Source organism: Brienomyrus brachyistius, chromosome 5 (assembly GCF_023856365.1).
Source record: "Brienomyrus brachyistius isolate T26 chromosome 5, BBRACH_0.4, whole genome shotgun sequence".
NCBI classification, from domain to species: Eukaryota; Metazoa; Chordata; class Actinopteri; order Osteoglossiformes; family Mormyridae; genus Brienomyrus; species Brienomyrus brachyistius.
In genome coordinates this window covers 10,511,761-10,532,550 of record NC_064537.1, presented here as the reverse complement: position 1 = coordinate 10,532,550, position 20,790 = coordinate 10,511,761, and the positions used below count along the sequence as shown (strand labels likewise).

Genomic DNA, 20,790 nt, shown 5'->3' with positions numbered 1-20,790 from the left:
CAGCTGGAGCAGAGCGAATCAACATGAATGCTCTTATTATACCAAGGTCCAGCCTCCCTGGAGACAGAGGGAAAGAGCAAGCAAGTCCCTAGGATTGCATTGTATTTATATTACTGGCATTGCCCACTGCACATACAGTGGAATGCTTGTTAGCAATGATGGATAATGTGCCGCAACCAAATGCATAACACTCTGCGCTGCAAGATGGCAAATCAAGTTACAAGTCAGGGAGCCTGACATAGAAGCTATTGGTCTTCTAGGCTGTGGTTCTGCCATGACTAAGTGCCCAATCAGCACAACCACATATTATATATATAAAAAAATCTAAAAGGGCCAAAGTTTGGTTAAGCAAAAAAACATGCAGCTCACTCACCTACTTGGACCATGTCCGCATCTACAGAGTGGTACATACTACTGTGGTACATGCTACTGCGCTTGGCATGTGATGCTGATTCAGTTCCCGATGATTCTCCCTGATCATGACATACAAACATCAATTCAACTGGCTGTGGGACCTGCTGTCCACATGACCCACCTGCTAGTTTTCATCTGACATAAGTGTAACCAGTCATAACCTGTGGGGCAAAAGTACACAATGATCCAAAAAAGCTGCAGCTGACAGTCCCAGTATGGTCCCATTTGTTACAGTTCAAGTGGTTAACCGGAAGTGTCAGTAAAAATGCTCATCTATTCAAAAGTGTCAAGTACTGGTCGTTACACTGAATCAAAGCTTGTGCTAAGTGGAGCAACTTAATGATGCATAGCAGTAGAACAAAAGGACAAGTGGTACTACTCAATGTCATGACTTTCCAGAACCCGTACCCCCCCCCCCCCCACACCCACACACACACACACACACACACACACACACACACACACACACACACACAGGCGTGGCCCACCTGCCAATCACCTCCTATACTTATTAAAGCCAAATGCACATGGCTGCTGCTGCTTGGGGGGGGGGGGGGTCTTGCAAACTGATTTAATCAGACTGAAAATGATGATGACAGAGAGGCTGAGAGGAGATAAACACCTATCTAATGTAAGGAGGTGAGTTTGGCGTATTAATCCAAACAGATGGACACATCAATGAAAATGAAGTAGCCTGAATAGATTTCAATAACTAATGAATATAAGATACTGCAGTACTACATTGGTGCAGCGGGTTTCAAAGATAAATGAAGAAACGGGGGTGCTAAATTTAGCAGAACCTTCACCAAGACAGGGAGTTCAAATTAAAGTCCAACCAGGAAGATAAGGATGAAGACAGAACATTCTTAACCTAATACCTATACTACTGAAACCAAAATAGGAAAATTCACATTCAAAACAAAGGAAGAGACCATATTGTTCTTGTGTGGTACAGTTACTCTGAAATTAAATTTACATCTGGCTGGTAGACTGGAATGGCTAGCCACTGCAACCAGGCATTAGAGTGTGGGAACCTATGTAGTATGATTTCATTTATGTACTACAGTCTTTTCAAGAAAGATTACTCTTAATGAAAACAGATGTACATTTCCCAGCAATGATACATGCATGGAGACGGAAACACTGTGCTTCACCTTATTTTATTGCATAAAATATTTAAATAGCTTCCATCTGTCACGCCCACACGGGCGGAGTCCACCAGAGGCGCCGCAGCGATCCTAAGTGGCGAGCAGTCAAAAGACACAGACAGACCGGAGGACGCTGCGAAGTATTGAGCCAATGTCTTTGAGCCTTACTAAGAATTCTCTTGTCTCTTGTCTACCCGGTTTTCCGTACCTGTTCCGTTTACCCCGTGTGTTTACCCTACCTTCTCCTCGTCCTCTTGCCAAACCCATTCCCGAACCTGACCCGTCTACCCTGCTGAGACCGGCAAGTCCTGTTCCCGCTTCCCCGTGTGCTCTTGTCCCGTGTTTTCCTGTTGGACGGATTCCCCGGCTTCTTACCCACGTTTACGGACATCGACCATTCTCTTTGCTTTTCCCCCTTAGAACTAGCGCTTCAGTGCTTTCATTAAAACTCGCTGCAGCTCTCATATCTGGATCCCTGTCCTTCTTCATCGGCCAGTATCACACCATCTTCCCATAAAATTTCACTTGGAGTAAAGAATAATATCACTGATAAATGCAGATATGCTTAGTCATCATACATGATGTCTACAGCACGGATATTAGTTGAACCAGTTTTTCCTTGACTCAATGACAATTTTCAAAACTATCATTTAGGTCTGGGTGATGTTAATTTAAAAATATTAGGATAATATTAGGATAAGGGGCCATGGACTATGAAAAGGGATGGTAGTGAGTATCACAACTAGCCCTTGCCCCTACAATCAAAATGGACCCCAAGTACCAGAGTCTGAAAACTAATGGCTTAAAGAAAATTAATAAGGGAATAATATGGTTCCGTTGTCTTGCTTTGCGTGTAGCCTAAGCCAACAAAAGTGATAATTGCCAGTCAGTCACTATCAGATACTGACCATTACCAGCCTGTTACTGCTAATTACAGACATCATCAAATCACACAAGCCTACTGCCTTCGCAAAAATCCAAACTGCCACCCAGAACCTTGCTGGAATATACAGCATTTTTCAAGCACACTAGTCTGGATGAAACAACATGCTAGCTAGGAGCTTAACTTTTAGCACAGAGGTTCTGATGAGACACTCTGCAGTGTCTTATAATCACTGATGATGCCAAGACTGTCAATTTTTTTTGACGACAAGTGAAAGAAATCATCCAACTAAATGACAGACATGTGGCATTATCATGAGCCATTTGAAGCCATGCCAGTCTTTATATCTTAGCTGGGCTGGAAGCTCCTACAGTGAAAGCCTACAGCTAATCCACACTCAGAAGCAACCGTATTTCTTTCTCTGCCAGCATACTCATACTTGGCCACAGCTAAAACCGGAAATAAGGGCTTTAAAGCTTATTCTTGGTAAATGAACCATCAAGGCATTCAGCACAGGCCCGGGAACAATGTGGAAAAACACCAAGTGATATGAGTGACGAGGATTTCAGCTGAGAACACTTTGGAGTTTGAAGGCTTTTGGATTTTCTGTTACAATACAGCCATACATTTATAATGACTGTTCTATCATTTTATTCTTCACTTTACCTAAGGTTATTCAATTATTCAAATTTTATTAAGCATCTCCAAATAAATGAATCTCACCGGATCTCTCTTCTGAAACAAAGGGTCTTAATATTAATGACTGTTATGGTAAAAATGCTCCAAGTTAACAAAATTCAGATGTTCTTAACAACTTACTATTTCCCATCTATCCTTCAGTCTTCCACTCTGTCTCAGGGGACACCAAAACAGACCGGCTCAGCCAGTACTAAAATATTTGCGCAAGATCAATTATTTCTTTTGAAATCTTATCCACAAAACCGGATACTACACTAAACTAACACAACCGCATGGTTGAGGAACATATTCATATGAAAACCTTATGCACGTTTGGGCTGAGCCAAAAATGCTGTAAGGCTGGTTTGAGTCTCTCCTGATAGGATCCACATTAAGGTTTACCTAGACAGAATGCTGGAACACAGCAGCCAGTAGGTCCCTGAGTTGGATCTTCGGAGAACAAGCTGGTGCTCAAACCACTCAGTTTACCAGACGACTGGGTGAGCTCAGCTAAATGCTTTTACTTCACAGACTATACTACCATAACTGTGCTATTTATTTCAGTGCTGTACACATTTAACTAATGGTTTGTTTGCCAGGTTAAATTGGGCTGGAGAGTTTTAATCACAATAAAATGTTCCTCTTCAACAGACTTTATGTGAATCATACTGTAACGCAAATCCAAAAATAAGTCTGCACATTCAGCAAAGTCAAAATACAAAATTTCTACAATACAAAAGACACCACATTAACAAGGATCTCCTGGCCTGAAAATACACATAAGGATGACATTTCCAGATCAAGAAAAGCTGTGGGAAGAGTGTATGTGCTATTATTGTGGGAAAGTTTTAGGTTGAACTTTCGAGAAATGACAGGGAGCAGCTGATACTCTACTTTCAGCTTCTCTGCCACTGACTTTTTGCTGTGCTAAGTCTCTCTGATGTAAGGATGGGCCAAGATATAAGGCAGCAATACTGTAATGCACAAGAAAAATGGGAAAGTAGCAAGGAGCTTGCTAATACGACAAGTGGGGGGGGGAAAGGTGGCTGAAGGTGGGGTGGACAGTAGAACAGATGATAAAAACAGAAGGATGGAACTTAGCCCTGAGGGCAGATCAGGAGTGAAGGAAATGGACTTTGTGGCAAAAACACAAGAGCTCGTTTCCAAAGGAAAATGAAAGTGAGTAGTGACTCCTACCCACTACACCTGCTGTCACAGAAATACGGGTCCTGTATGGTCAACTGCAGGAGGAAATAACTCAACCTGAACTAGACTAAACAATAGACACCATTGTGCTAATACGCCTACCATGTCATCGGCATAATGCTTCTTTGATCATGATCAGTAAAGTGCAGAGTAAACCCAAGCCAGTAAAACCCAGCGCTGGAGCTTACCTAGGATTTTCCATGGGGGATAGTATAAAAAATTATAAATAGGTTCTGGTTCCAGAAATCTGTAGCAATTTGTGTGTGGGGGGGAGAGAGAGATATACGGATGGAGTATATATAAGCTGATAAAATGTTTATATGGTTAAAGATGGTTAAAAGTGAGAAAATAAGGGAAAGAAATTCCCAGATACATTGGCTACCTTTCGTTAAAATAACTGAAATTTATGCTCAATACTCTCACACTACTTTTTTTCCCCCAAAGTGACAATATTAAAGTTTCACTGTATTAAACTGCATCATTTCAAAATGTTGATAGTTACTGCTGTTCATGTTAGACTCCTCACTCATCCAGACAACAGAGTTCTTCCTGGAATTACAACATAGTCTCAAGCCTACCCATTACTGTAAATTTAGATTTTAAAAGTATATTTCATAGATGAATATAGATGAATACCATAAAATAAATTCCAAGGACAATCTAAGCAAAATATAATTAAGCTAATGTAATATTATTAAGTATAATATAACGTGGACCCACAATCTTTTAGGTAGTAAGAATATATAAACCATTCTAGACATTCCTCAATTTTGTGTTTGTACAAGACTTGTTGTAGAAGTTCTACAGATCTCAAGAGGGTTAATTTCCAAATGCCATAATACCATGCAGCACCGCACATGTGCATATTGGACATGTACAAAGGCATACAGCAGCTACTGTTTTCTGAAGTAGTGGGATTAGCGAGTTGAAATGCTAACACAACTAATGCAGACACTATTATGATGAGCCCCCCCCCCCATGTCATAACCCCCAGCAGCCCCTTCTTGATTTTCCTTTGACCCACTCAAGGATGTATGACGCAGTTCTGATTCCTGTCCCCCCCCCCCTCCCCCCCCTTTCCCCTCTAAGCAGAACAAAGACATGCTCAGAAGAAGCTTCTGTGATCCACTGGCAGAACCTGACCAAGGCACACCCGCGGACAGCCTGTGGTGAGGTTCCCAGGGGTCCCTTGGAGCCACTTGCAGCTAGTGCAGGCTGAAGAATGGAGGAGCCAACCAGAGAGATAATGGCCTCCTCTGTTCCCATAACCTGTCTGACAGCACAAGGGTTCCCTTTTCTGTCACTGACCTCGCCCTGAGACTTAGCCTCTCGCTGCCTGCTTCTTGTTGCACCCACAGCCATTGTACACACTGCCCGGGCTTAAAAGGGCAAACAGATGCTGCACAGAAGCATTTTAAAATGTCAACATGTTAGGATCAGTTCCCATCTTTCAATGTGTGACCAGTGAAGCCTTTCGGCCAGGCATACAACTTCTGTGAGAGTGAATTTTGTCCTGTTCAGAAGAGCATGTGAAAGTGTCAAACTATTCACTTATTACCCCTGCAAAATGTGCAGTAAGGTGAAGCTAACACTCAAGGAATAAATATTTTATGTTCCACTTTTTCACCCGATTGCTTTTTAAAAAGTAACATCACAGTATGAGAACTAAGTGCAAGTCACCAAAGCACTACTGCAAAAATCTGATGTGCAGTTCAGATTAGTCAATGAAGAAATAAAATGCATTAACACAATAAAGCGTAATAAGTAACTTTTACTGAAAGATATTTAACACAAAAAACACCAAGGTTGCAAGCCCAGAACATTTCGTCATCTACAACAGTTTCCGCCCACTGTTTATTCAAGACGATCGGTTTATGAACGAGCTCTCAATTACATGTCCTTCCCTCATAGCGAGTTATGTATGGATTGGTGATTCAATTTTAAACATAGTAAATATATTACATATAACATATGCAAAGTGTTTCCAAACAAATAAATTGTCACTTGTTTTCCTCTTTTGCAGAATAAAGAAGCGGCGTAATTAATTTCAGCAAAGTAAAGCACAAAATGACCAGCTAGTCATATTCTGAAGACAAAATCAATCTCCTAAGCAGATACTTCAGCTCAAGTTTAGAAACCCTACTTTTTCTTCACAAACTGTTCACAACTCACAATCAGTGTTGTTTTTGCAGGATTACCAATATTAGCAAACAAGATCTGCCACCCAGGATAGTGCAAGTAAGAAGATGTGTGACTATCGGGTGGATGAGCACTGTTTAATTTTTAACATCACCCATATTGCAGTTTCCGGAATGCTAGAGTGAATCTGCCTAATGGTGCAACCTAATCCCATTTAATTAAGCCCCAATCCTAACACCCAACATGCAAATTACGTGCCTTCACGACTTACAATATAGTTCCACAGCACAGTGTTACGAACACACAAAGTGAAAACCTGCAGATCTCATCTGAGCCCACGTGATGTCCAGTATTATAACAATCACCAACACCAGCTATGGCAAGGGTACCGCAAGTGCTCAAACATACTGCGTATTTGGCTGGGAGCGAAGAGAAAAGTCTCCTGAGGTTCGCTACGCGCATCACTGTGACCAAAAGAAACAACACACATCTAACAGTCAAGTGCCAAAAGATTAAATACGCACTGCAGTATAGCTTACATTTTTAAAATAATACAGAAAATGATCTGATCAGTGTCATTATAAGCCTTTCATTAAAAGAACAAATTAATTCGCAGTAGCAATATAACTTTATGTGATTTATAACGTTTATCCTACCGCTGCAACAACTGAACTGTAGAATTGAAACTATAAACACTTCAGTCTGGTCTTAATCAAATACAGAACTGTCGTTGCAATGAACTAAAAACAAACTGTAAATCTGTGAAGGGAAAAGGAACACATGGAGCATTTTCAAAAGACGAAAATGTTTCTCTTTATTCATGGGTTCAACTGATCCAAAGAAGAACACTTCACCAGTATATGCCGGCTTTACAATACCGCCCCTCAAAAAAAACGAGGGGCAAAACCGTATAGCAAGACGACTGTTTTGTGAAGGCTGACTGCTTAACATCCACAAAGGTGGACATTTCATGACCAGCTCTCCAGTCACGGGCGCGCCTAATACAACGCACAGGGTCCCTAAGAGATCACAAAGGCATGCTGTTTTTATTTATATGATGACATTTTCGATCGTGCTACAAGGCGAACGGTAACCAGAGGCATAATCACGTGGTCTTTAAATTACAATAATTCAAATAAAACTTGGCGGACTTACTTGCATCGAGTCGTTGGCCATATGTTGTTTTGTAGACAAGGCTCTCCGGGGATAATGTATACCGACAATGCGTGCAGTGACAGTATCTAGGTGTTGAGCATCGGTCTACGCCGTTCTGGACAAAGTGAATAAATTTCCTGGGTACCGACGGTTACGGCAGAGTTAGCGATTGCCGGTAACAATGTGTTTTATTCAAGCCGCTTGGGAAGTTATCAGAGTCAACGGTGGGGCTGAGGTGGCCCGCATCGCACTGTGCCGCCGGTCAGCCCCGACCCATCATCCCGACAGCTGTGGCTAGCTTGAGAGCTAGCTGGTGGGGTTCTGTTGTACTGTGCCTTTCACGGTGTCCAGAAATACCCAGTTAAAAAGGCAAGTTAAAAATGAAAATAAAACCGACTTTTAAAACGCCGAAACTTGTATTAAACTGTCAGCTGGCAGAGACCGGGCTGCTTTCTGTGGAGACTGTGTTAAATGCGTGGCTAGCCGCTATCGCTAACTAGAGGGGGTAGAATATTACAGCTAGCTTACAAGCTACGAACAAAAACCAATTTATAGCAGCCCTCACAAAAGCTACATTAAGCGGTGCGCGTTTAACACCCACCCCGTGAACAATTCAGCTAGCCAGAACACTAGAAGGCAAACTCCTTCGTCTCCTCTCATTGTAACGCATCCCGGATAAATGCATCGCGTCTCCCATGTATCACACGCCACAAAAAGCCTCTTTCCAGTCGCAATGTGCCATTATCCGTAGCGGTCGGTGGGCTCTGTCCAGCGGGACTGGTAAAGCAGACGGCGGTTTTTCGGGGGTGGAAAGCCCGCCCGTTGTTTAATATCGCTGGGTTCAGTGGCCAGAGCGCGCGTCGGCTTCGGCTTCTCTCCTCCTTTCTTGCTATCGTCTTGTCCGCGAGGTCAGGCTCTCGCTCAAAGCGGCGACCGATGCTCGAGCGACGGAGAGGAGAGCGAGAGTCCTGGAGCGCGCCCGTGTAGTCACGTGACCGCATGTAAGTCCCTGTCTAGTGGTAAATCCATGGATTCGCTGAGTATCGGTTGAGTCAGGCGCAACTGTTGATAGGAAATCCGCCAACAAAGACTTCAACTTTGACGGGTCATTTATTTGACATATCTTCTAATATACGCACTGAAATCCAAATGTTTGGATCCCACTTGATCATTTATTACTGGATATGTAAACCATCGCGTTTTAAGGAACTTCTGTCATTATAAAATCAGACAAATATGGGTTTAATGTGATATGAATTTTAATTACACATCTCTATAGTCAATATGCCGAAATCATTCATAAACAAGCAAACTGTAATAAATAAATACGTGCCAGATCAATTGTAATAAGTTCTCTTTCTATGTAAAAAGAGTTGGAAGTTCCATCTATTGTTTAAAATAGTAACGGATTAAAACGGTATCTATGACGTGTTATGTGATTTTCTTTAAAATGTATTTATAAAAAGGCTTGACGTAAGCAAAATATAATATATACATACAAATATATAAGCTAAATAAGGATTTTTATCTCGCAGATCATATATACACGTACTACTCGGACAGACAACGTACGAAGTACGAAAAGAAGAAGGGTATTTAACAAAGCGCTGGAAATGGATAATTTTCTAAAATCCCATAAAATTCTGTGACCGACGTCCTTAAAATAATTACAGTAATTTCCGCAATTATAAATCATAAGCTTTGTGTCCACAGGGCACCCCCCCCCCCATCGGCTGAAACACCGCTGCGCTGCCAATAATCGAGGAAACGTTCTTTCTGGCCAAGAAGCCACCTCTCAGAGAGCATTGATCTATTCCAAATAACCGTGTGGTTACCCCTATGAATGAACACGATGTTCAATACTCGGATACTTTCATTGAAAATCTGTCAAAGATGTATTGAAAAAATGCCTAAGCGTAGGGATTAGCGTAGCATTAAAAATCATGCCATATTCAATTCAATTAACAGGTTAGTTATGTCACTTGTGCAATCTGACGAGATGTCTGGAAGTGTACGATTATCGCAAAGAAGCTAAAAGTGTTGCAGCATATGTGTAAAATAATATGACTGCTTTATATTTTATAATAGTCATTTCAAACATTGTATAGTACAGCTTAAAAAAATCTACATTCTGCTTTTATTACTTTGACTTGGCGTGGCAGCAAGGTTGGCTACGACATTTTCTACCCTTTGGCCTGTTTAACGTACGGGTCACGTGACCCGCTCTTTGCAGGCCTTAACGGGAGCACGAAGGGCTTTATTAGCAGTCGGCATAGCTAATTTAATTATAGTCATTTTATTATCTCTGCGTCAAGCAACTAATTTATGACAAAATCGACCACCTTCACGTCAAATGAAAATTACTTAGGTCGGTTAACCCCCTCGTTAGAGAAACTGAATTTTATATTTATTAAGCTAGGCTAAGTGGAGGCTTCGTACAGTATTGGTTTCTACATCATATCTGAAATATTCGTGATTAGGAGCAATTTTATTGATATTAAACTAAAAGGATTGTCAGAACACATTAGTATGATAATCTGAAGTGTATTGTTAGTATTTATTTTATATTGCTTTATCGTCTGCTAACTGTAACGTCGAATTAGTTAGGTGAGATGAAATGAAAACATATTTTAAATGAGTTAACGTCAACATACAAGCTGTGGTGATCTCTCAAACCGGAGTCAACGCTTTAAAGCAGGGTCAGTTAGGCCGTTTCTGTAATGTGAATATACGAAATAACAATGAATCACCTTCATTTTTTAGTATTAGGTGTACCAGACTTGGATCCTCTTGTAAGATTGTCTCAACACACGCAAAGCCCATTACACAGATGATTACTCAGTCTAGCGGGGTGGACGTTATGGCCGATGAGATAACATTGAAGCTGCCGTTCCAGCAATCCATAGTCATTTCCGAAGAGCTGGACCGCCCACCTCTTGATGTAATAAGCGGTAAGTTGAGAGGGGAACATGTTCATTCAAATTGTAAATATAATTTAATATGGTTTATTGTTGCTCTGTCTCTCTCAGCATTGCTTTCGTGGCGAACCGCAAGCTTGATAAATTGGTTAACCTTCAGACAATACTGTTCCCCCAACAAGAAGTTCGTTGAAGTTCTTTTTTTTAAAAAAAAAAAAAAAAAAAAAAAAAAAACGATGTTTGCTGCTTTTGAAAAAGCAGTGGCACCCCCTGGCGGTGCACAGCGATACTGCACTGAACAAACCGAGGAGTCCTCCGTCCCCATTCACCCTGAGAGCTCAGTGATGGATGAGAAGCTTCGATCGATTGAGCAGCAACTTCAGTACCTTCTAAACAAGGCCGATAAATTACAGGCTCACCTGAGAAACGGGTCAGTGTAGTGTGACACACTCGACATACACTGCATGTGCTTCAGAATTGCACAACATAGAATAATACTACAGCGAGTGCTCTGCTTCACCATTCTGTCTTGTCCATGTATGGATAGATGTGACCGTTTGCAGAAGGAGAGCCTTGCCCAGGCTGTTCCCATATTCTTACGCACATGCCAGCCCTGGTTCGCCTACCTGGAGTCCGCAGCTCGCAGTTGCCTTCCACAACGTGCACCTCTTCCGCCCTACATTCGCACCCAGGTCAGAGTCAAAGAATTTGGTAATAAATAGAGCAAATTAGACCCAAAGGAAAAGGGTCGGAGATCACATCATATTTTCTGCCTGTTCGTTTTGCATTGCATTTTTTTAAAATCCCTTTTTATTAGTGCAGCTGTTGCAGTTCTCTCAGCAGCTGTGCACTCGACTCGAGCAGCTCGTGTTGATGTACGCCTCTGTGAATTTCCTGTCTGTGGAGGAGACTGAGCCATCCAGGTATACCGTGTTGTTGTCACAATGGGTCCATTTGCAACATGTCAGCATTTGTTGGTGTGCACGGCACATTGCTCTTAGTAACAGTAGTCAACAGTTTTCTGGACGTAACGGTGATATGATTCTTTCTGCTTCCCTTGGCCCTTCAGTGTATCCCATTTCTACGTCGGCCAGTGTCAGCTGAACACAGTCACGGTGTCCATATTCCGTTACTGCCGCCCTGCTCTCTTCCGGGTTAGGCCCAGGGCAGGGGGCAACCTCTATAAACGCATGCGCTGGAATGTGGAGAGGCCAAGAGAGTGGCCTAAAGAGGCAGAGGGCCAGCAGGGCGAATATACAGGGATAGGGAAAGGGGACAGTGAGGACACTGAATTGTGAGTAAAGTGCAGGGCAGAAATCGAGCGAGTCACAGAGGGGCAAGACTGAGTTCAGTATTAAACCACAAGTGCGACTGTTTCTTCTTCTGCAGTTATTTTCTGTGCTATGAGGACGTAGCTCCGATGCAGCCTGAGATGCACAGCAAGAGGGGGGATGGGAAAGAGATGGAGCCAGAGGCTGGCCATTCTGTTGGAAGGTGGTCTATCGGGCAGTGGGTGCAAACGGACCCCGATCCCGTGAATGCAGACCTTTTTGACTGGTAAAGATTCTCTGGGCATATCTCTGGCAAACTCACACTGGTGAAACAGCTCACTCCACATTCCATGGGAAAAGGATATGGGATTTACTGCTGTCATGTTTAAATAGTATTTCAGCCAAATCCAAAAGCACAATACAGTACAAACACAGGAGCAGATGTACAATAAAAAAAAAAAGAAATCCTCAATTTAACCTTTAGTTCGTCTCTGATTATTCGTAATACCAGCCCACACTTGAAACATTTAGCATAATGGAAGTTTTAGTATGTGATGCTAAATATGCCAACTAGCAGAACCAGCAGCTGATTGGCCCCACTTACCTCTCAGAGGACTCAAGACTCTTCTCTCGTAAGTTGAGCTCCTGTTGCCGTTGGTAATGCCAGAGGTCAGACTTTAGCCACAACCCACACTCAGGACGAGTGCTGTTATTGGCTGAGCCAGTCAGGACCCCCAAGACTGTTGTGCTAAAGCAAATACAGTTATACGTACGACTCACAGTATTAGCCAGTTGGGTTTGTGTCAGGCAAATACTGATGGTTCCAGTCTTTCTCTGGACGTTTACTAGAGCAAGCGATTGCTGGCTTGAAAGAGGACTCGGTGGTCGAGGTATTTGGGACGTGTCCACAGTGGCCATTCCCCCCACTTGTGTCTCTTTAGGCTACTCTGTCCAACACCTCAGGGACGATACAAACTGCTACTCCACCTGGGCACAGAGGAGCCTTCAACCTGCACTGCCACAGACTACCTCTTGGGGGCGCTATTTTCCATGGAGGGTCCAGGAGAGTGTTCCGCAGCCTTGGGCCACACAGCCCACGCCTGAGCCACATCTCAAAGATACGTTTCACCCGGACAGGATTGTCATTCCTGGTCATTGGTGAGGCATTTGGTTGCAGTCCATGTTTTTTCAGGTAATGTTTTGAAGGGCTCGTTCAGTTACAAAATGCGCCGTTCGCAATTTTGTGTTTGTTACTCGACAGCTGATTTGCTGGTAACTCAGAGGTTGCAGAAATATAAACTGTTTGTAGTTCATTGCTATTTTTTTTTTATTAAAACAAGTGTTTTTGAGAGGAGGGAAAAGCTGTATGTTAACATTCTTGTATCCACATGAGGGAACATAGTTCTTAATAAAACGGTCTTGCTGTGTTGACGAATGAGCTTTGAATGCAAAGGTTTCATGATGTTACACAAGTTTCGTGGTTTATTGTCTGGGCGTGCTGTGTCAAGTTAACTTGAGATGCAGGTTAGTAAAAGTAACCAGTTAACAGGACTCACTTTCCAAAACCATTTTATTTCTTCAGAATACGGCATGAGCGTTCAGGCTGTGTAAAAGGATAAACGAATCATTTGGGAAAATACACAGAAAAATAAGCTTCTTTCACTGGAAAAAAAAGAAATGTATGAGGAACCCAATCAGGGTAACCATTCACCGAACAGCTGCCATGAAATTAGCATAGTTTCTAATGGAAAACTCTCAGTGTCACAGTATCTAATCTCTAAAGGTTATCTCCTTTCAGAATACAGCAGTAAATACGGGAAAGAAAAGGACAGCTGCCATAACAGTTCAGCTATCCACGCCTTTCTCCTACTGAGCCCTCAGTGTAGTATGTATGAGTTTTACCCAGTCACTCATCAGCATCTCCATGCCAGGATCTCCAACCCAACACACACCACTATAGTGCATAAGACTCTAGGGAGAAAAAAAACAAACAACATTGCAATGTGTGATTTTACTGCCGTTAGGTTGGTACGAATCCCCGGGAGGGGGGCACTTTATAGGAAAAAGCAGAACCTGTTAAGTATCCGGGAAACAAAATACCTCTATTATATTGACTAAAACCTCATTTTCTATGTGATATGTAAGATTGATATGTACTTGGGTGGGGGGGGGGGCATTACTCCAAGGATAATCCATAGAACGCAGCAGAGAATGGAAGGGGTAGACATTAGGGACGTCATGTGACGTATATAACATCGTACAGAAAGCGAACAGTTCATATTCAGTGCACACAGAGCTTTGAATTACACAGACAACATTAAAATACTACTCTACCATTATGACATTACGAACACTATTTCAGAAGTCTCTAACACTAATGGCTTGCATTTCATACTCTATTAAATATCTTTATTAGTACCTTGGCATCATCTATTTCACAGCTCTTAGAGTTTCTATACTTCAAAATAAATCAAGTGAAAACTAACATCATAGTAAAATGGATCTATGAGTTCCCTCTGTATAAAATATAAATTCTAGTATTACAGCACTGATTAAACAAATCCAGCACAGGCCAACATGTTAGAACCACTTTGGATCTGAGGTGAAAAACATAAAGTACCATTAAAACGCGGATGTTAAGGAATCTGGCCAAAAATTTCTTCAGCAGAAGAACTGAGTCGGCTCAGTTACGTGTTTCTTTAAGAAAACTACGACTGCGGCCACCAGACATGCTGCAATGCTGCGTGAGTGCATGAGTGTCATAGCCTCTAAACCGTGCAGTCCACTGCAGCTAATTACAGCAAAAGAACTCGCGATATGAGGAGTGACAGTGACCTGAATCGCCACGAGACGCATATGAACTCTGAATTGAATATTCACCATTTACATGCATTACATAAATACAAATATGCGCATAGATACACATATGTATATGGTTTTGCCAACACATGGAGTTCATCTGGAAGGGCTTTAGCCGCTACTGATTAGAACGTGCATGGACCCGATTCAAAATAGTGTGGAAGACTTTTCCCTTACTTCTCCAGAAGATTAAATGATATGGTGCCATATATATGTTATTCTCTATAGCTATATTTGTACAGAAAATGATGTGCAGTAGAGTTTCAATCACGAGATCAGAAGATAATCTAGGGGCACATTCCAGGAAAGAAAAACTTGATCTCGGGTCAGGAGACTCAATGCTGTCTAATGCGTAATTCTATAACCTGTGGCAGTTGGCTGTGTTTATTAAAGCTTTGAGCCTGACAGTCTCAAAATGACTGGCAGTGATTGAACAGTGTCTCTGTGGGAGGTCAGTGACACCACAGTGCTGCTTGGCAGCCCTGTCTAAAAAAAAATTATAAAAAAAAGGACAGATTGGAGGAAATGTCGCAAAATTGCTTGTCAGTAGAGACATTGAGGGAGACTGTGATGCTGGGCAAAGAGCAGGACTGCAATGCTCATAACTCTCAGCAGTTATGTAAACAGTCCGTCTGCCTTCCTCTGTTATGCTACGGAGACGCCAGTGGCATCAGTGATTTCAGTGCATTTTCTCCAATTCAGAATGTCCCACTGCGCGGTCCTATCTCTCCCATTCAGCATCTCATTCTTTTGTCATAACATCACGAGTCACCACAGAAACCCAACACAAAGACAGAGAGACCGAAAAATTAGGTCATGGCTTTAGAATGCAGGGGCAGACAATCAACCCACCCGACCATGTTACAGTCATAACAGAAAGTCAACTTCCTAAATGCCCCTTATCTACCCCATCAGTTTCACTGGTACTGACTTGCTAAGTACTGCTACATTTGCAGAATGCCTTCGTAGACGTTGTGATTTCCTGTGTCAGGCCATAAACCTGTTTCATGCCTTACCCTGCTACATTGTTCTGTACATACGGGCAATAGGGCATGTTTTTGAGCCAGTTTTTTTCAGGCCAGCCAGGGATAGTGGCATTGCTCTAAGGCAACGCACTGCGTCAGCACATCTAACAAAACTAGACTATGCTTCTGAAACGTACCTGATTATGCTTTTGTCATAAATGAGTAACTGAGACTGAGATTAATGAAAAGGTCACAGTGTTGGATAGTTCAGGCAACAGACTACCTGAGAAATTACCTGCATTGTGTGAATTATTGATCGCAAATCTGAATTTTTTTTTTTTGGGGGGGGGGGGGGGGGGGGTAGGGCAATACTAAAGCTGCAGAGAAGAGAATTCAACACCATTAACTGGAAAGCATGTTGATCAGTCTGAGACCAACCTTCTGAGGCAATAAACCTGGAATCATACATCAGTAATGGTTGGGGCCTATGACAGTGTTATTTCACATCTCTGCAGATGCTGGTCTTTTCATTCAGGCGATGGCCTTTTGGCACACAAGGAATGGCAAATACTTTTATCGACAGGATGAAAGTGTTAGGACAGTGCATACCTCTTTCTGGCAAATGTGTGTTCCATTATAGAATGAAATCTCTATGCAAGAGCTTCAGGTTAATCACAGCATGGGGAATTATTGGTACTGAGTGTGTGACAGTGCAGTGTGACAGTGCTGTGAAGGACACCCCCACCAACACCGGCAAGGGGAGTGTTTCCTCCTCAGTGGTGGGTTTCCAGTTCCACTACTGTCCATTCCCCCTGGGGAGAGCTTCCCTGGTCCTCAGGGGAGAAGCTGCTGACTGAGGTGACGGTGGCAGAGGGGGGGGTGAGAGGGGGCAGCAAAGTGGGCCACATGCTGCTCTCTAGGGGGCTCAGGGTACCCCCACCCCCACCAGGCAGGAGCAGCAGAGGTGGGCATCCATCTCCCGCTAGAAGAAGGGTCTGGTTGATTAGCTGCTGGACAATATCCACCTTTTTGTCCCAATCCAGGTCTAACTGGGCCTGGTCAGCATGGGGAGAGAGCTTTGTGGGCCTCTGTAATGGGGCCAGTTCAGGGCTCTTTGAATCACCCTGATCGACTTGGGAATCTTCGCCCTTTTCCCCCTCCTCCATCCCACCCTCTTGGTGTTCAACTGTCAGCAGTTCTTCCAGCTTTGAATTCTTCTCCTCTACCATATCGTCACCCACCTTCTCCTCTTCTTCATCACTTGCCTCCCCGGCTTCATAGATGGTGCAGAGAACAGATGTCGGGGACTGCAGGACCGCAGACTGAGTATTGTGCTGCTGCTGCACCAGCTCCTGCTGCCACTGTAGGATCTGCTGCCGGTGCTTGAGCTCCTGCTGCTGGTGTTGGAACTGGAGCTGAAGGAGGTCCTGACGCTGCTTCTCCAGCTTCCTCCGCTGCTCCCGCCACAGCTTTTCCTCATCTTCCTCCTCATTCTCCTCCTCCTCCAGCTCCCTGAGCTCAGCCTCAAGCTCCAGCTGCTTGCGCCTGTCACGGTTTTGCTGCTCCTGCCGCTCCTGGATTTGCTGCAGATGCTTCTGGTGCTGCTCCAGTCTGCGCAGCTGCAGATTGGGCTGTGCCTGCGGTGTTCTGGACTGTAGGTCGGTGGGCTGCTGGGCCGGGCTCAGGTGAGCTGACGGAGGCTGACTGTAGGTTTTCCATGCTACAGAGCCCACGTGATTGGCCTGTGATTGGGTTGGCGGTGGCTGCTGATTGGACTGGAGCTCACAGCCTCCTGTGAGAGAGGCAACATCACTTGAGACTCGTTAAAGATACAATGAGAGATGACTGGGTGGAGCTATGGGTGGCATGGAAGAAAAAATAAATATCAAGAAAAGGGAATATGAGTTGGGACAAGACGTAGCTGTAAAGCAATTGCATGAGGTGAATATAGATACTAATTGGCACCATAGCCAATTGGGGTAAAAATCTATGGCCAATTTGAGCTAAATACAACATAAAATCATTGGAGTGGTGTACTTTCTCATAAGATCTCATAAAAGCTACAAAATAGGTTTGTATTCAACTCAATGCTTAGTACCAAGAAGCAGTGAATAGACTTACAAGACATTATGCACGGACACTGGCAAGAAATGCAACAGAGCAGGGCATGTGGAAAATGGCATCATGGTTAGAACCTTGCTATGATGTGTAATTTGCAAAAATCAAAATGCAATAATTCATTTCAGCCATTAAGTGCGGTTAAATAAAGTAACAGTTAAAGGAATCGCGAATCTACTGCGAAACTTTTTACTGATTCGTGGTAATCTTAATATTGGACACGGGCTTTCATTTTAAAATATTTAAATACAGCATAAATACAATCGTATTACTTCCATTATTACGGAGGTACTTAATATTCGACTATAGAAATACATTCGATCATATTTATATTCGGCGCAAGCATTATCTCGCTATAGCAGTCAGTAGGTAGTCACCCCGCTATAGCGGTCTTTAGTACTCGGAACACTTTAAGGCTATTCGAAAGAAAACGTTTTCCATTGTACAACGAGTAATTGAGGCGGATCTTAAATTATTTTAAAGTATGGTTACATTCTCGATTGCTGACAACCGTCTTGCAGTTCGCATTTGCAGTGACTCAATGACTGCAGCGAAATTACTCTATTAAACGGACTTCTGAGTAACTCCGGATGCAAAATGGTTATACTGTACTTTCAGTCAATACACGTGAAAGTCAAACTCCGATTTATAGGCCTACATTAATTAACTATAGGTTCGTCTAATTACTGAAAAACAAAGGGAAGTGTCATTATTTTAACTGTTCGGAGGTCCTTGTACCTTTTTCTGTTTCACTTTTGACGTGGAACGAACGGATTTTTACATTACAGAATCAAGATGCAAATCTGACGTCACGAATCAACAGACGCTCTGTTGCAGAGTAAATCGCTATATTCACCCAACAACGTTGTCCTACCTGCAGATTTCGAAGAAAATGTGGACAATAATGCCCTAAAACCTTTCACTTTTGGAGGAGGTGGGAGGGAACCGGTAACTGTATCAACTCTCTCTACGGTAAAGTTATATCAACCTCAGGCTAGCTTAACTTTGCTAAAAGCATTATTTAAAGTATTTACACGACCAAAACCTTACTTAATGGAAGTTGGAAAGAGGGTATGGGCTAGAGAGTTAGTTTAAGCAGTGCTTACAAATGCATTTATTCAACCTTCCAAATGACTAATTTGGACCAAGTTGTATGCTATAAAGCGGCCACATCCTGTATATGCAGTAACCAGTAAGAACCATGTAGGGGAAAGTTTTTTTTTTTTTTTTTTAAAGTTCGAGTCCGGCTCGTTAATTGAGAATACATGCAAAAGAGCAACTTTTCACCATGCAGATAAATACAGTGCAACACTTCACAAATAAACAAGGCAGCAGAAGAGTGGAAAAGGGGGGTAGATTTATAAAACAAAAGCAGCAGGCTAAGGTAAATGGTCAAATACTCAAAGCATCTGGTGGATAAATTCTGCCATGCAAGAAAAAAAGTAAATAAACCTCATGGCTGAACCAGCAACAAGACTGAAATGACGTGTCAGGCATGCGTGGTGTCAGTCTGATTCCAGCAATGCAGGGGAGAGGACAGTGTGGTGTTCCCTGTCAGTCTGCACACGCCTCGAAATCACCTGCCGGAGCTTGACAGTCCATTCAGCGCCGCAGAACAGGAGCCAGTAAAGACTGTGACCTGGGGATAGGTTACACTGGAGAAAGGGCTCCATCGGCAGCGGAGAGACGACAGAAGTCAGGCGGAGAAGCTACAGGGTCTGAAATCTGGGGTCCAGGGAACAATCCAACACTCTTCCCCCATAAAGCTAAAATGCAGAGCAAGAAAGGGGAAGACAGAGCTGGATCCAGTTGGATTCTTTGTAGGAGATGAATGCTGTGAATTTCCGTCCTCGATCTTCTACATCTTCACATCTGTAGGATCGACTTCCCGCTGGCCAGAAAAGGAGGCTTGCTGAAGGACAGGTCCCTCGGTATTAGTAATGAGAGGTGTGCTGCATGTGTGTGTGCAAGGCGAGAGATGCAAGTCTTGTCAAATGTAGAAAGGGTTGGCATGTGCTTAAGACTGAGAAACAAAGGATTCATTTTTTTTTTTTTTTTAAACACACCATTCCAGAGAATACTCCAGTATGTCCATTTTTATTAGGGACGGTCGCAGTCACGTTGCATGCCGACCTCTGCAAACATACTTGCAGAGTTGTATTTTGACCATTTCTTTGAAAATAAAAAGTTTACACACATTAAAATTTGATTGGGGGGGGCAGGTTGCTGATTAAATTACGAAAGACAGAAAAGATTTTCATGTGTTCAAAGAACCACTAATATATACATTCACAAGGCCACTACGCCCTAGGAACCTGCATGTAGGCGATAAAATGTGTGTATAATTGGGAAGAACGTAAAACACAGGCTCTTATAGTTGAGCCGGAAACTGAGTCTCACTGGCACTAAAAATCGGTGTGAATTAAATGCACATAATAAAAACATACTGGCCTAAGCTTAGAACAAAGTGAAAGATGGTCCAAAAACCAAAGGTAGTCCAGCCCCATCCCACCCCCAGACATTAATACAACAATCCAGCACCCCACAGTGAAAAGACCGACTGGGAAATGCATAAATAATGTTAAATATCTAATCTTTATTTAAAGCTAAAATGGTAAATACTCAAAAGTAACAAAGGGGATCTGACTGTAAAGTGCAGGAAAATGGGCATTTAGGGGTGGGGTGGGGGGGGGGGAGGGGGATTGACTCAATGGGAGGAGAAAAAAAATGCAAATAAATTCAGTAACATTTGTTCAGTAAAAAGAGCAGGACAAATACACAAGGTCAAGTTCATTGTACACATCTTTTGTCTTCACAACAAACCACCAGTCAAACCTTCAGGCTTATTGGATTAAAAAAAAAAAAACAATTTTATGGTAAATAGTAGCTATTGCACATACAGGAGTTTAAGCCATATATTAATATTATAATCATAATGCAATATAGAGGGAAGTGGCACTATCTAGGTGTTTTTATATTTTATTTTATACTTTCTCTCATTTGCCCTCCCTGCTTTCCAACTGGAGTGAAAATCCA

At 42.7% G+C, this 20,790-nt stretch overlaps 3 protein-coding genes across 7 annotated transcripts in view; 1 reads left to right on the top strand and 2 right to left on the bottom strand.

Annotated features, from left to right (window-relative positions):
* pkn1a (protein kinase N1a) overlaps positions 1–8,605 on the bottom strand; it is a 33,467-nt gene extending 24,862 nt beyond the window's left edge. Inside the window, exon 1 of the mRNA XM_049015742.1 lies at positions 7,624–8,605. Within this exon, the coding sequence (XP_048871699.1) occupies positions 7,624–7,644 (21 nt within the window). The 5' untranslated portion in view covers positions 7,645–8,605. The remainder of the gene's footprint in view (positions 1–7,623) is intronic.
* Positions 8,533–17,659, top strand: c5h19orf67 (chromosome 5 C19orf67 homolog). Of its 5 annotated transcripts, XR_007398277.1 has the most exons (9): positions 9,829–9,991; positions 10,387–10,574; positions 10,800–10,971; positions 11,089–11,233; positions 11,364–11,464; positions 11,611–11,835; positions 11,931–12,098; positions 12,754–13,004; positions 16,918–17,659. XR_007398277.1 is itself a non-coding variant. In XM_049015748.1 (8 exons), exons 2-8 carry the CDS (start codon positions 10,454–10,456, stop codon positions 12,914–12,916), a joined length of 1,095 nt encoding a protein of 364 aa, XP_048871705.1. In that variant the 5' UTR covers positions 8,533–8,624; positions 10,387–10,453; the 3' UTR covers positions 12,917–13,248. The 5 variants fall into 5 exon arrangements, 4 of the variants coding, with proteins under 4 accessions (XP_048871705.1, XP_048871704.1, XP_048871707.1 ...); XM_049015748.1 differs by lacking the exons at positions 9,829–9,991; positions 16,918–17,659 and adding an exon at positions 8,533–8,624 and having other exon boundaries at positions 12,754–13,248; XM_049015747.1 differs by lacking the exons at positions 9,829–9,991; positions 16,918–17,659 and adding an exon at positions 8,642–8,728 and having other exon boundaries at positions 12,754–13,248.
* si:ch211-214c7.4 (cell surface glycoprotein 1) overlaps positions 16,195–20,790 on the bottom strand; it is a 7,228-nt gene continuing 2,632 nt past the window's right edge. The window contains exon 2 of the mRNA XM_049015738.1: positions 16,195–17,428. Coding sequence (XP_048871695.1) covers positions 16,410–17,428 — 1,019 coding nt within the window. The 3' untranslated portion in view covers positions 16,195–16,409. The remainder of the gene's footprint in view (positions 17,429–20,790) is intronic.

What these genes read in the sequence shown, in the direction of transcription:
- c5h19orf67 (XM_049015748.1), top strand. Translation starts at nt 10,454, where the DNA reads ATGATTACTCAGTCTAGCGGGGTGGACGTTATGGCCGATGAGATAACA. An exon ending in ACCTCTTGATGTAATAAGCG is followed by an intron (nt 10,575 to 10,799) that starts GTAAGTTGAGAG and finishes CTTTTGAAAAAG; the next exon opens with CAGTGGCACCCCCTGGCGGT. An exon ending in AATGCAGACCTTTTTGACTG is followed by an intron (nt 12,099 to 12,753) that starts GTAAAGATTCTC and finishes GTGTCTCTTTAG; the next exon opens with GCTACTCTGTCCAACACCTC.